We start from the raw sequence: 13,274 nt of genomic DNA on the forward strand, positions 1-13,274 counted from the left end.
CATCTATCTAACATTATCTGTTCATGTGACCCCCCTCCAGCAACTAGGGGCTGCTATATTCACCACAAAAATAAACAATCTTGAATGAACACCCTTTATTGTGACAATTAATTCAATGCAATCCATTTCAATGCAATCCATTGAATTGTCACAATTAAGGGTTCTAGACCCAACACAGAAGATCCATGGGTTTGATCTTCCTCTAAGCTCATGGTCGACACTAAACCGCGTCCACGCAAACCATGGCAGATGTGGATACCTGATGCAAAAATGGAAAATTAAAACTTCTCCAGTGTGCGACTGGTCATCCAGATCAGACCGTACAACATATAACGGCGCAATGCCCGATCCACAAATACGAAGGAGACGTCACCACAGCGATACACTCCTGACACCGTTGTCTGGCTTGACCACCTGTGAAATTGTAGTTGTTCCTTTGCATCGACATCAGCCATTTGAAAGAAGAGGAAGAATGGATTGCAGGGGCTTAAAATATTACACCTCTGATAATCATAAATTACAGTGTACATTTTACACATTAGAAAATACATTGTTTACGAGCAGACATTTTTTTTTATCCATACAGGTTTTTAGGGTTAGATCGCGTACATATGTAAATGTGTCGTTAAACCCACCACCACCCGACACAGCCAACTAGTAAGGTTTGTCCACGTAAACAGAACATGCCAATTCGTCACCAGTACAGCACACCGGTGTGTTGGAGAGCAAAGCACAACATTTACAATCTGAGTACAACGTTTCGCCAGTAATTACAACTAGCTTCACCAGGCGACAGCCAGATTAGTGGAGAAGTCCTCCACCTGTTTTGTTCCTTAAATAGAGGTGTAGATGTGATGACAACACTAATTAATTCCACGTGATGTAAAATATTAAAATATTAAAGCTATAGGTTATGAGAGTTGTATTGTATTTGAGTTTATCTCCTTAGACTACTAATGCCCCTTTTGTTGTTGCATCTGAATCCAACTACTCCGGCTCATGTGATGTTGCAATGTTTTTTTTTATCAAACAGGTGAAATTCTACTGGGAGATGTACTTCAGCTCAGTCAAGGTCATCGTCCTGAGCACCCTGCAGATCATCAACGACCGCGTTTACCCTTACGCAGCCCGCTCCTATGAGGAGTGGAACGATCCACCCGAGATGGTAAGTCAGGACGCGTGGATTGCCGACCCTGGGCAAACGCCAAGCGCCATCATGATCGACTGTTATTTATGTTATCGTGTCCTAGATTGACACTGTTTTGTATTTATTGTGGATGTTTCTTGCTGCCTCATCTGCAAACTTAACAATCCCCGATGATTCTGCGCAGCGTATTGAGATGCCGTCACATTTTGGATGCTTATATTAATCCAATTTGTGTTGTAGTCAAACTTAAATCATATCCGGTCTGCCACTTTCGGCACTAAGTGCAAATTTGGCAGAAATTCCCACTTTGGACTTATTTCGGTGTTATTTTAAAGGACGATCAATGCTAAGGGGCTATGGATGCGTGCAATGGCGGAGCCAGGATTTTCAGGTAGGAGGGGCAACCCCTCCAGCAGTGAAAAATGATAGGAGTTGTTAGTAAGTAAGGACTTGTCCCTTGCTTTTTATTCGACACGTGTGCGTCGATGGCGCAGCCATCGATCGAGGGTCGAATTAGAACCGCGTTGCGTGATCGGCCTCGCGCTCGCTGAAGGTGAATGCCTTCAGGGAAGTCGTGTACTGTATACGCAACTGCTCGCAATTCTGTGAGTCACTTATAACTGCTTTGCCTTTACTTATTGCCAATTATGGACTCAGACTATTGTCCTATCATCTCATAGAGTCCCTGTCACGTAATAATATGCTACACAGTGGCAGTGGCGGTCGCAAAATACCGATTTATTACTAATAAACTCCAATGATCCGATCGAAATTAGGGATTTCGATCGGATCATTTGGGGAGCACGTGCCACCCCCCCCCCCCCACTGGCTCCACCAGTGGATGCATGAATTGTTGCACCACTGACAGTAATATTAAAACTTGAAACTATGGTACTTGAAATTCATGATTTATGACCGACGGATATATAAATACGCGAACACACACTGAACTTTAACTTGAATACACGAGCCACACTCGGTCATTGGCTCTACTTGGACCTCCAATTGTATGAGATTAGCTCTTGTCACTCCCAGCAGAGATTACTTCATGAATGCCAGATCCCCTTATTAGAGTTTCATTTCTGCCAAGGGTCCAATTTGTGTTCATATGAAATGAAATATTATTGAAATTGTTTTTGGTGGCAGTAACCCCACTGACTGCAGTGTATAGACTCACTTGAAGAGTGACCTTCGCTTTTGAGAAAGTTAGAGCGGCCTCAAAAATGACTGAATCGTTACGTTACCGTACTTGTGAGATTTAGTTCCTCTTATGAGCATTCGCGACCTGCGTTCGATTCCTGGCATGGGTTTGACCGGCTTCCTCGCCCTTCACCAGCCTGCAATGACCAAAGTGGTGAAGTATGGTCAGACTAACTCCCACGATCAACATGGTGCAGGGAGGCCTTCATTCCAGCAGTTGATTGATAAAGAGCCCTACATTATCACCTTTATTATGAGCATGAGCAGACCACGTTTGAATGCCACATACCTTAGTCTGTGGTCTCTGTGCCTGTGTTTCCCCTTCCCAGCTAAGGGGCTATATTTAAACAATGTATGGATCACATGCGGATTCAAGCAGTCTCCGATGCCCTGTAGTCATAAATCAACTCTGGAAACGTAGTTGAGGGCAGGGCTGTAATGAGGTGTGTTTGACTTTACAATCCCGTGGCCATATGCATGTGTCTAAACAAGCGATAACTATGTGCTGTGGTTCTCTGTGGTTCATACACATCTGTATTAATAACTTCCGTCTGTCGCAAGCTTGGCACACGTGATGTTGACATCAAAACTTTCATGACATCGCAGTGGCAGATATATTATACAATGCACGATGGCAGATATTATTTCACATTCATTTGTGTTTTTGTTTCACATTTATATTTTCGACTTAAACAGGAATGTGGGTATGTGTACACACTGCACATCTTGGGTATACATACATGCACATGGAAATATATGCGTTGACACACAGAGCCATACTTGGCAACCACTGGCATTCCTAGGTTTTAATCTGTGTACCTTTGGCTCGCAGCCAAACCAAGGCACCTGTATGATGCTTGCGCTGTGATGTTCATTCCCGATATAGCCAGTATCAAAAGTTGGATTTTGCGAAGCATATACAATTTTTCTAAAGGCCTTTCGTGGCAATGTGCTTATGAACTTTTTACTTACGCACGGAGATTGAATGCTCGAATCCTAAAAGTACAAAGAAACAACACGTACTCTCACCTCTGCATGCCTGTGCCAGAGACCATTGTTTTGAATTTCCAAGTCCAATACCCCCAACCCAGTTATCCCAGTCCTCAGCAGGACCTCTTTGCTCATTTCCATCGGGCCACGGCTTATTTTTGAATTTGTAAACTGATCTTTCCTGCCCATTATTCACTGCTTTGCGCTTTATACCTCTCTGAAAGCCCTTAGGATAACAGTGTTCTCCCCAAACATGAATTGCGTTCATCACTTCATAGACTCGTGGAGCATTTTGTTGCCTTGGGTTCTCTCGCTGCTAATCAAAACCACATTGACGCCGACCGTTATTTATGGACGGGAGCCCACTTGCTCAAAATACAAAAAAATACCGAGAGAGTGAGTGAGCTGGGATTGTGGGGGGGTGCGTGCGTACGCGCACAAAGAAGAGTTGGGCAGTTAGGATCGCTGGGGTTGGAGCTGACGTCTTCTGCTATGACTTGGGGAGGATGTCATGCCTGTGGCTTGAAAGTGGAACAGAAGAGATGAGCCGTTTTTTTTTTAAATTTCAGTTTTTTATGGAGATCTTTCACACTTGCAAAACATCAATACTGCACTTGGTCGGGTTAGGACAGGGCTTCTAACTGTCAGGCATATGTTTTATTCAAATGTAATCTAGAAGTTTCCCCTCCGCCCCCATAAATGTGACCACATACACTTGGGCGAAAGGAAGTGCATTAGTTGGATGTGCTTGTGTTGGGAATTTTTTAAAATCTAGAATTAAATTTGTATAGGCCGTATAACGAACTGCTAAATATTAAAATGCAAGCATGATTTCCCAAGCGGGTGCAAGTAAGCAATACGGCTGTTGATTAATGTGTACAAGGTTATTTAATTTGGAAACATTTTCTTACGTCATCGCGTAATATTGGGTGTGCAAAAATATTCTGGTTTATAAGCTGCCGTAAAAACAACCACTCTTTCAAGTTTCCTTGGTTAATTTTTCATTATTATTAAGAATACGCATTAGTTCTGTGTGTATATGCCTGATATTGAAATGAATTATGGCATTTCTAAATACACTCGGATATCCGTAATTGTAAAGCGTAGCCTGCTATGCTATTTAAGTTTCAGTATTGCGATTTTTTTGAATGCTCTTCCGCGCCAAGCCATGTAAGCGGCGTCGCATCTGGTGCTCGTACAATGCGTGTAGTAAGTACAACTTGCAAGCATTTCGTTTCAACGAGTGTGATGACCACCAAGCATGGCGGAAGAATGTTGCAGAGATAAGAAGTATGTTCCCTTACGTGGCCAATGCGCGATTTCAAGACGAGTTGTGTTTTTTATTTCACTGCGTTGTGTCCAAATGAGGGGGGAAAAAATCCGTCTTAGAACATATTTCCGTCTTGATCATTATTATTTTAATATAAACGTAGATGAATGTTGTTTGCCCCATCTCCTCCGTTTCGTAATTTGAACGTTGCACATCCCTATTGTGTATCGTTGTGAGTCCGACTCCATATATGTTTTTGCGCTTAGGTAAGTAAGTAAATAAATAAACGGATCAAAGTGTCGCATTATAGCTCCGCAGCGCGGTCATAAATATTTGTGCCTTGGCGCTTTGCAGATCACGGCGACAAAAGTTCCACGGGAGGCCAAATGTTTTTAATCAAAGGCCAGTTTGCCGGGCAATGAAGCACAAGTCACCTGGTTAGCTTAAAGCACGCTTGAACCGGAAGTGTCTCCATGGTGATTTAGCACCCATTGATCTTTCCCCATTTGCTCCCCCGGCGAGCACCAAAGAATGTTTTATTTTGATAGATCGTCTCTCAAGGGGAGAGAAACTGCTGTAATCACACGCGCAATTACGTGTGCTATTGTGTGCATTGTATATATACACACACACACACACGTGCACGCAGGGGTGGAGCAGTGGCGCAGTAGTTAGCGTGCACTGCACCGTGAACCAGACGAACCGAGTTCAATTTCCGGCCTTGGCTTATGTCAATGGCGAGCCGTATCTGAACCCCTTCATCAACTTGAATTGACCAGTATGGTGAAGTATGGCCAAATGACCAGCACAGTATGTCAAGGCCTTCATCCTGCAGTTGATTGACAAAGGACCACATTAGAAAAAATATGATAATCAAAGATGAAGTTGCAAGTACTATCCTCCCCTGCTTCAGCAACCTTCATTGACCTGCGTAGTGAAGTATTCTCAAACAATCCTTGTGACCAACGAGGTGCGAGAGGGAGGCATTTGTCCAGCTGTGGATTGACAAAGGGTTGCAAAGAATGATATTATATCTGCACACGCACGCTCATACGGTACATGTACATTACACGCGATTCATGAGAAGGTGGTCTCTCTACTTCTTGAAAACGTGTTAATAGTGAGCTCACTCACACTCGGCTCCACTGAAATACTTATTCTGCATGGGTCTTTAAAATGTAAGCTTATTTTAAAGCCACACACAGAATAATACATATTTTAAAAAATATATGTTTTTACTTGTGCAAACATATATATATACCTAACTTGCCATTGTTGTATACTACCGTTGACCACGTAATTTTTTATTTTATTTCTTTAAGCCGATTAATTCATTATTCACCAGCGGAACTCACCTCTTTTAGAATGTAACAACATTCACAGCGGTACGTTCGATTGGTGCAGCTCACGTTTGCTGTTAAAACTGCATGCGGGGCTAGCCGCGACATCCCCTGCTACTCGCCGCTCCATCGCAAACAAAGTGGTCGCATGAAATAGATGTATCCAGCGCAAATAAACTACTAAACTAAGCAATGTTATTTTTTTTCACCAGGTAAGGCCTGCTGAACCATGTAACCCTTTTTCAGAAGCCACAAATGATAGGTGAACGAAGTGGCTTGTTACGTGGAAATTTGTAGCAGCCAAATACTTTGAATGTACGAAATGGCAAATGTTCACGCTGTCCCTTGTGAGTTGCAGTTGCTGTAATACACAGCAGCGAGCAGATAAATATGAGACTTCAATGTCAGCGTGACCTTAGATGAATGCTCATTTAATTAATTTTGTGTGTTTCTCAAATTTTGTTTACCGTCCATTACAAGTTTCTGTCTTTTTCAAGAGAGTTGTTGAATCACAAAATAAAGTCACCCTATTATCCTGTCTTTTTACAGAGATAACCAGATCTCCCCGCACCTCCGTTTAGCGCTGGTTGGCTGCGTACGGTGCGAAATAAGTTCAACATAGGTGCAGGTAGCAGAAGCTACGAGTGTGGATAATATTTCTTTCTTCAGAATCAGAGTATTTATTTATCCTGTAGAATCCAATGAGCTATGAAATTCTAAACTTTTACTCAACAATTTTTATTTTACCAATTAGGGCCCACTGAGCTATATAGCTTTTTTTCAGAAACAACCTGGCCACAAATGATAGCTCAAAGAAGTGGCTTATCACGTGGACATTTACAGCAGCAGCAGCAGCAGCCAAAAACTCTGAGCGTACGAAGTGACGAAGGTCGCTGTAATGCACAGCAGCGAGCGCGATCACTCTGTAGGGGAAAGATCCGGCGTGTACACACGTGTACACGTGTGCGACGCACGCGGCAGGGATGTGTGCTGCTACACATCCAGCGTGGCGGCACGCTCTTTAGCGCTACGAAGCTATAGAGCGCTACGTTTGCGATTACAGCTTGGGTTTTTTTTTTATCGCGTCAAACTGACCCCCATCGCAAGACGCTGTGCACAAACGGTATTTATTTTCTAGAGGCAGGCAGTCAGGCATAGGCAGAGGAATAAAAGTGAAGTCTTGAGACTGGTCTTGGACAGGGAGCCAACAGCATGGAAGACAGGGGAAATGGGAGTTTTGAGGCTTTGGGGGCAGCAGAGGAAAATGAATTATCTTCTTCTGAGAAAGTTAGTGATCTTCCTCCAAGAGAAGACTGACTGGGGACTTGGGAAGAAAGCCTTTGTTGTTGGTGCGGAGAGTGGGTAGAGATGAGTATAGACTGTTACAAGAGGGGAGACTAAAACGGAGTGTAGAGGGAAGTGAGATAAGAGTGGAGGAGAGGTAGGCAGGGGAAAGTCCATTTCGAATCTTGAAGAAGGTGAGTTAGATTGTTCAAATAGATCCGGGATCCGATTCGGAGCCATTGGAGGGATTGGAGTATTTGTTGAGCTATCATTCGTGGCCAGGTCTCTTCAAAATAAGTTAATATCTTCGTGGGCTTGATCTGGTAAGATAGAGAACCAAAAAATAACCAAAGAGTAATTCCTGCAGTCACGAAAGCTTCAAATCAAGTAATATCAAGATAGTTTAGTGTTATTTGTATATTTCAAAGTGACTTGTTTACCTTTCCTATACTTTGTGCTGCTATCGTCTTTTGTATTGTTTATCGTTGTAACGTGCTGACCCACCCCTACTGGACATGTTGGTGAAAAAGAGCTTTATAGCTCATCGGATTCCTCCAGTCTGAATAAATCGTCTGATGATTCTGACTCGTTTTGTTCGCAGAGGTGGAGCGGTGTGAACAACCCGCTCTTCCTGCCACTCATCCCGCCACGGAGCCAGGGCTTCACGGCGGTGGTGCTCACGTACGACCGCGTCGAAAGCCTCTTCCGCGTCATCACCGAGATCGCCAAGACGCCCAGCCTCTCCAAGGTGCTCGTCGTCTGGAACAACCAGAACAAGAGCCCGCCCGCAGGTACAACGCGGCGGGTTCCCGCAGTGCCTGGTGTCTGTGTGACGACGACGGTAGGAAGTTATCCTGCCAAGGCCAATGGGGAGTTTTTTCAAAGGATAATGCAACACCGAAATATCAAGGCTGTATGGCCGAGGCTGTCCAACATGAGTTTAAAATGTTGTTGATCAGATGGGACTCTCGTAATGTCTAAACCCAGTGACCCGAGTTTGATCCCATTCACGGGTAACATCAGTTGACGATGATAAACGCAAATGATTCTGGGCCTCCGTTGGCATTATCAAAGCATAAGAACAGGTTTTTACCCTCTCTGGCAATGAAACAGGAGTTAAGATGTTAAAACACCAAAGTGAAACCTTATTGCCAGAAAGGTTAAAACCTATTCTTATATTCGATTCTGGGCCCACCGTTCACCAACCCGCACTGGCCAGCATGGTGAAGTATGGTACAAAAAATTAACCCGTAAAAACAAAGTTTTTCACTATAAATCCTTTATATGCGTGTTCAATGGGCCACAACCCAGCCCACATTGGTCTTTGAAACGGGCGACTAGAGTCCTCTCGTCCTCTGGCTTGAGATGGTTGCCACCTATGGGTCAGATGATTGCCTGACACCATTAAGCAATTGGTAATTAAATATAAAAAAAAAAATCCTAAAAAGTGTAAAATTTTGGAGAAAAAAATTTCACGAAAATAAATTGTCACGCATAACGAGTCTGTGTGCAAAATGTCAGCTCGATTGGATCACGGGAAGTGGGTTAAAAAACGACCGAAAGATTTGCACGGTCGTAAGCGCGCAAGCAAGCAAGTGAACTTAATATAAAGGATTTAAAAATTGTCCCTCATGGCCACACGATGTGGGGGAGGCCCTTATGCAGCAGTGGAATGACCAAGGACTGTAAGCGTATTTTTGTCCTGCAATTCCTATGGCCTGACAAGTTTTAGCACAAGGTTGCAATGATGTTACTCGAGCGAATGATGGACCACTTGACCGTGATTGTAGCGCTTGTTCTGTTATTAAGTTTTTAACTCAACTTTTAAGAGCACGGGGCACACATTTTACATGCACGTCAACAACACGCGCATAGAGCTGGCATGAGTAAACAACGCATTTGGTGAGACGGTAATTTGGCATGAACACTACCTTGATAGGAAAACTTATAATGGCATATTGCCCTTCTTCATATTGCATAACGAAGGGCCAGTAAGACGGGCCAGTTGCATACCTGCCAACCCCTTATCAGTGCCTGTCTTATTATAGAGCAATTCAGACTGTATTGGTCACCCCCGTGCCACTTATAAATCTCAACATTCATCCTACAAAGTCCCATCACAAGGGGGAAACACAAGCAAATAGACGAAAACTAAGTTTTTGCCTGTATTGGAACAGCTGTACGCCGTATGAACCTGAAAACTAAATTTCCCTGTACAAGAATACGGGTAAACCGTATGGGTTGACAGCTATGCAGTTGGGAAAAGTAACAAATTAAGTCGTTTAATCGACGCAAAATTCTAATCCACTAATATTTTTGTGGTCGATTACTCGGGGGGTGGGTCCTTTGAAAATAGTGGCAGCCCATACAAGCTACAAGCTATGGCCAACGTGACATGGCTCATGATGCCGATGATGTCAAGCCCCCTCCTCCCCCACCCATTACCTCGTGTCCAGTGTCACAAGTGGGAACATTGGTCCTTTTTTTGTATCCCATCTATGTTCGTGTTATCCGGTTTGTGGCGTAATAGAATCGATAATCGGTAGAGCCATCGCCCACTTAAATAATTGTATATCCCGGCTGCAGAAGTGGGGTTGAATCTTCAGTTTGGTGACCTGGAATATTGATGGCGATGCACATCTGAAGTCTCGTGACTTGGATGCTAGGTTGGTGGATCACCCTGGGATGGTGTTGTCATGTTTAGGAGGACCCCACCTGCAGAGCAATGAATTGGTGCCTGTTGGAGGCAGTAAAGTTGTCTTTGTGGCGTTTTAATGTTACCCCCTAGTGTGGCTTTATGGCATAAATTCTGTTTTCCCACTCTAAAAAAAATCCTAAGGAATGAGCCAAATATTTCAACCAAGATCCTCCTGAATTGTTTTATTTGAGTCCCACTGAGGCCTTGCTGGATAAACTGCGATGTTATATCATAAGATATCAAATGTGAGTTAATATCAGCTGTTAGTCTGCCAAAACATGTTCATAAAACAATATAAGTATTTTCAAAAGAGCCTTTGGTAATGACACTTGTCTTGAAGTAATTGTAATAATTTACTGTTATGTTTGCCAGCACAGCCATAACTGTTTTAGTTCAACACACATTGTCTGTTTATAACAAAGAAACATGGAGGAAAGTATATTCAACTGCACAGTACAGTTTAAAAGGAGTGACACTTGGGAAGACTGAATGTTTCTTATCTGAGACGATGCGTTGGAAAGCGAGTAAGAAGCCTAACTGTACAAACAATTACCGTTATCTATCCATAACGGGTCCACATACAGCTACATCTGCTTTTTGTGTGTGCGTTTTTCACAAAGTTAGCAGCAAAGCCCAGTTCATAGTCACATGATTCCATCGGGCTCTAAGCATAGACGCACACTCACGCGGACGTCTGCGGGCGCGATCGCAAAGAATGGTAGAAAAGAGCAGGGTTAATGGCAGCCTCCATCCCTGCTGACCTTTGACCTCACGTCGGGGAGGAAGTTTTCCTTTAGAAGGCGGAGGGTAGGGGGAGGGAGGGCAGCAGTGATTTAGGTAAGGGTGCGGAGTTCCATCGACATGCATGAAATAGTGCCTGTCTTACTGATTTAATTTGCGATGACGGCAACAGGGTAGGCTCAACGGTAGAACGCTTAACGGTAACAGTGCCCAGCTTCGGCATTTCTTTGAACCTTGGTCTAGGTGCATTAGTAACGTGCCGTTGCTCAGATGGGATTTCATTTGGTGTCCTGTCAATTCGCATTTGCAAGAGGCTCTAAGGACATTGTTTTTTAATGTGACGTTTTGCTACCTTTTTGAAAGAGTATAGCTTGTTTGTATAGGTTTAAAATAATTAACTCTTACTCGAACAACACGATAAACTATTGAACGGGGAGAATGATGTACACGAGTGATAATGTTGGTGATGACAGAAGATTTGATGTTGGCGAAAGTGGTGGCGATAGTGCCAAAAGTCGTGATGGTGTTTCGTGGTGACACGGACAGTCGTCGTGGTGATGGTATTAGTGGTGATGCTGACAGTCGTCATGCTTGGTGTTGATTATGGTGCTAGTGCGGATAGTCGTGGTGGTGCTGATCCTGTGCGTATGTATGCATGTTGAACTTCTTTTGCACCATACGTAGCCAACCTCGCTGATCGGAGGTGCAGGGGAAGGACAACAAACTAACACAAAAAGCAGTTCTGAAGAACTGACAGTCGTCACGGTTTTGCTGGTGGTGGTTCCGTGTGACTCACCGCCGACGTCTGCCTTCCCGCAGTTGGCCCTGCGCACCTCCGCAGAACCCTTGTGGCCTCGCATCACGGTGCCTCTCAAGGTGGTGCAGACAACGGAAAACAAGCTGAGCAACCGCTTCTTTCCCTACGAGGAGATCGAGACGGAGGCCGTGCTCGCCATCGACGATGACATCATCATGCTTCACGCCCGACGAGTTGCAGTTTGGATACGAAGTACGTACAGTGTGAATGTGTGTGTGCGTGTCGAACGTCTTTCGCACCGTACGTAAAGCCAACCGTGCCAATCGAAGGTGCGGAAGTAAGCAAGGTGCGGTTTAATTCCACATTGTAAACGAGAATTTACCTATTTTTATCTTACCAGGTAAGGTCCACTGAGCTTTTTAGCTTTTTTCAGAAGCGACTTGGTGACAAATGATATCTCAATGAAGTGGCTTATCACGTGGACATGTATAGCAGCCAAATACTCTAAACACATATTTACATGTGGAGGAAAAAAACTAGAGGACCCGGAGAAAAAATCCACGTGACCACGGGGAGAGCATGCAAACTCCAAATACACAGCAGGCGTCAGGTTCGGGATCAAACCCACGATCTCCTGTATACCAGGCGAGGAAGTTAACATTTCACCACTGTCATGCCCCGTTGTACCGACCGCAGTGCCTTCAAACCTAACATTAGGCATATTACTCAGTGCTTGTAACTTCTGCCTTGATAACAATAGAAGTATCAGAATCTGAATCTTTATTTAGACTGGAGGAATCCGATGAGCTCGGAAGCTTTTTGTCACAGATGTCCAGTGGGGGCAGATCAGAAAGCTACAGCAAGAAACAACGCAACAAAAAACTATAAAAGAGCAAGATATAGAAAAGGAGGCAAGTCACGAAAAATATAAAGAAATAAAGCACACATTGCACAAGTACATACACTCCGACTCTTAGTTCTTTCGGTAAAGTCACGTAGGTAAAAAATTAATTAAAATTAATAAAAAATAAAAACAATAAAATCACGACGTTTCGGAGGCAACACAAGCTTCCGTCTTCATACACTCCTGCCTGTTTGGCAATACCAACTGCAAATTTGGGGTAGGCAGCATAACAACAACAATCCCAGACCACACCAAGACAATACAGTCCCTCGATTACATTGCACGTTACATTTCAATAAGCGATACATTGGTAAGGTTCATAGCTACAAATCACGTTGGCAATTGTGGCCGTATATGGCAATAATCTTCTGCTTAAGGATATACTTTTGATAGAAGACGTCATGGTTAAGGGAGGAAACAAGGTTGTTCCAAAACGTTGATGCCGTAATAATGTTAATAATGCTGATGATGGAAAATGAATAATAGAGTAGCGTTAATATTAGCCCTTCGTCAATCTACTGCTGGATGAAGGCCTCTGGACAAAGTTTGGGTCACGGAGGTTGTTTGATCATACTTCTCTCTATCGTGGTCATATCACTCATCGCTGATGTTCGCTGTAGCTGGGAATTGAACCCAGGCTGATTCATAATGCTCTTTGTTAACCACTGCCGTAATACTTGGCCTCAATAATACTTTTAGAGATCTTGATTTGAAAAATGGCACTAAAATGTCTAATGTATCTAGATTATAGTGATTAAGTGACCGATATACATTCCAATCATGTTCTAGAATGGCTGGAAAGCTGAAATATGATACAAATGTAATCGAATATAATGATAAAGGCCAAAAAAAACATTATTTTACATTTTGACCCAAAACAAAAATTATCTGGAGGTTGATTTATTTCACTCGTAGACCAGGATCAGGGTAAGACTCTACATTG

The 13,274-nt window shown here is 43.4% G+C and overlaps 1 protein-coding gene across 1 annotated transcript in view; it reads left to right on the forward strand.

Annotated features, from left to right (window-relative positions):
• The window catches only part of EXT2 (exostosin glycosyltransferase 2), a 74,937-nt gene that overhangs the window by 39,720 nt on the left and 21,943 nt on the right, over positions 1-13,274 (forward strand). The window contains 4 exon segments of the mRNA XM_061566475.1: positions 1,034-1,165; positions 7,833-8,022; positions 11,512-11,648; positions 11,650-11,679. Of these exon segments, the coding sequence (XP_061422459.1) occupies positions 1,034-1,165; positions 7,833-8,022; positions 11,512-11,648; positions 11,650-11,679 (489 nt within the window).

This window comes from Lethenteron reissneri, chromosome 37 (assembly GCF_015708825.2).
Source record: "Lethenteron reissneri isolate LAM-NWPU_2019-01 chromosome 37, ASM1570882v1, whole genome shotgun sequence".
In the NCBI taxonomy this organism is placed as follows: domain Eukaryota; kingdom Metazoa; phylum Chordata; class Hyperoartia; order Petromyzontiformes; family Petromyzontidae; genus Lethenteron; species Lethenteron reissneri.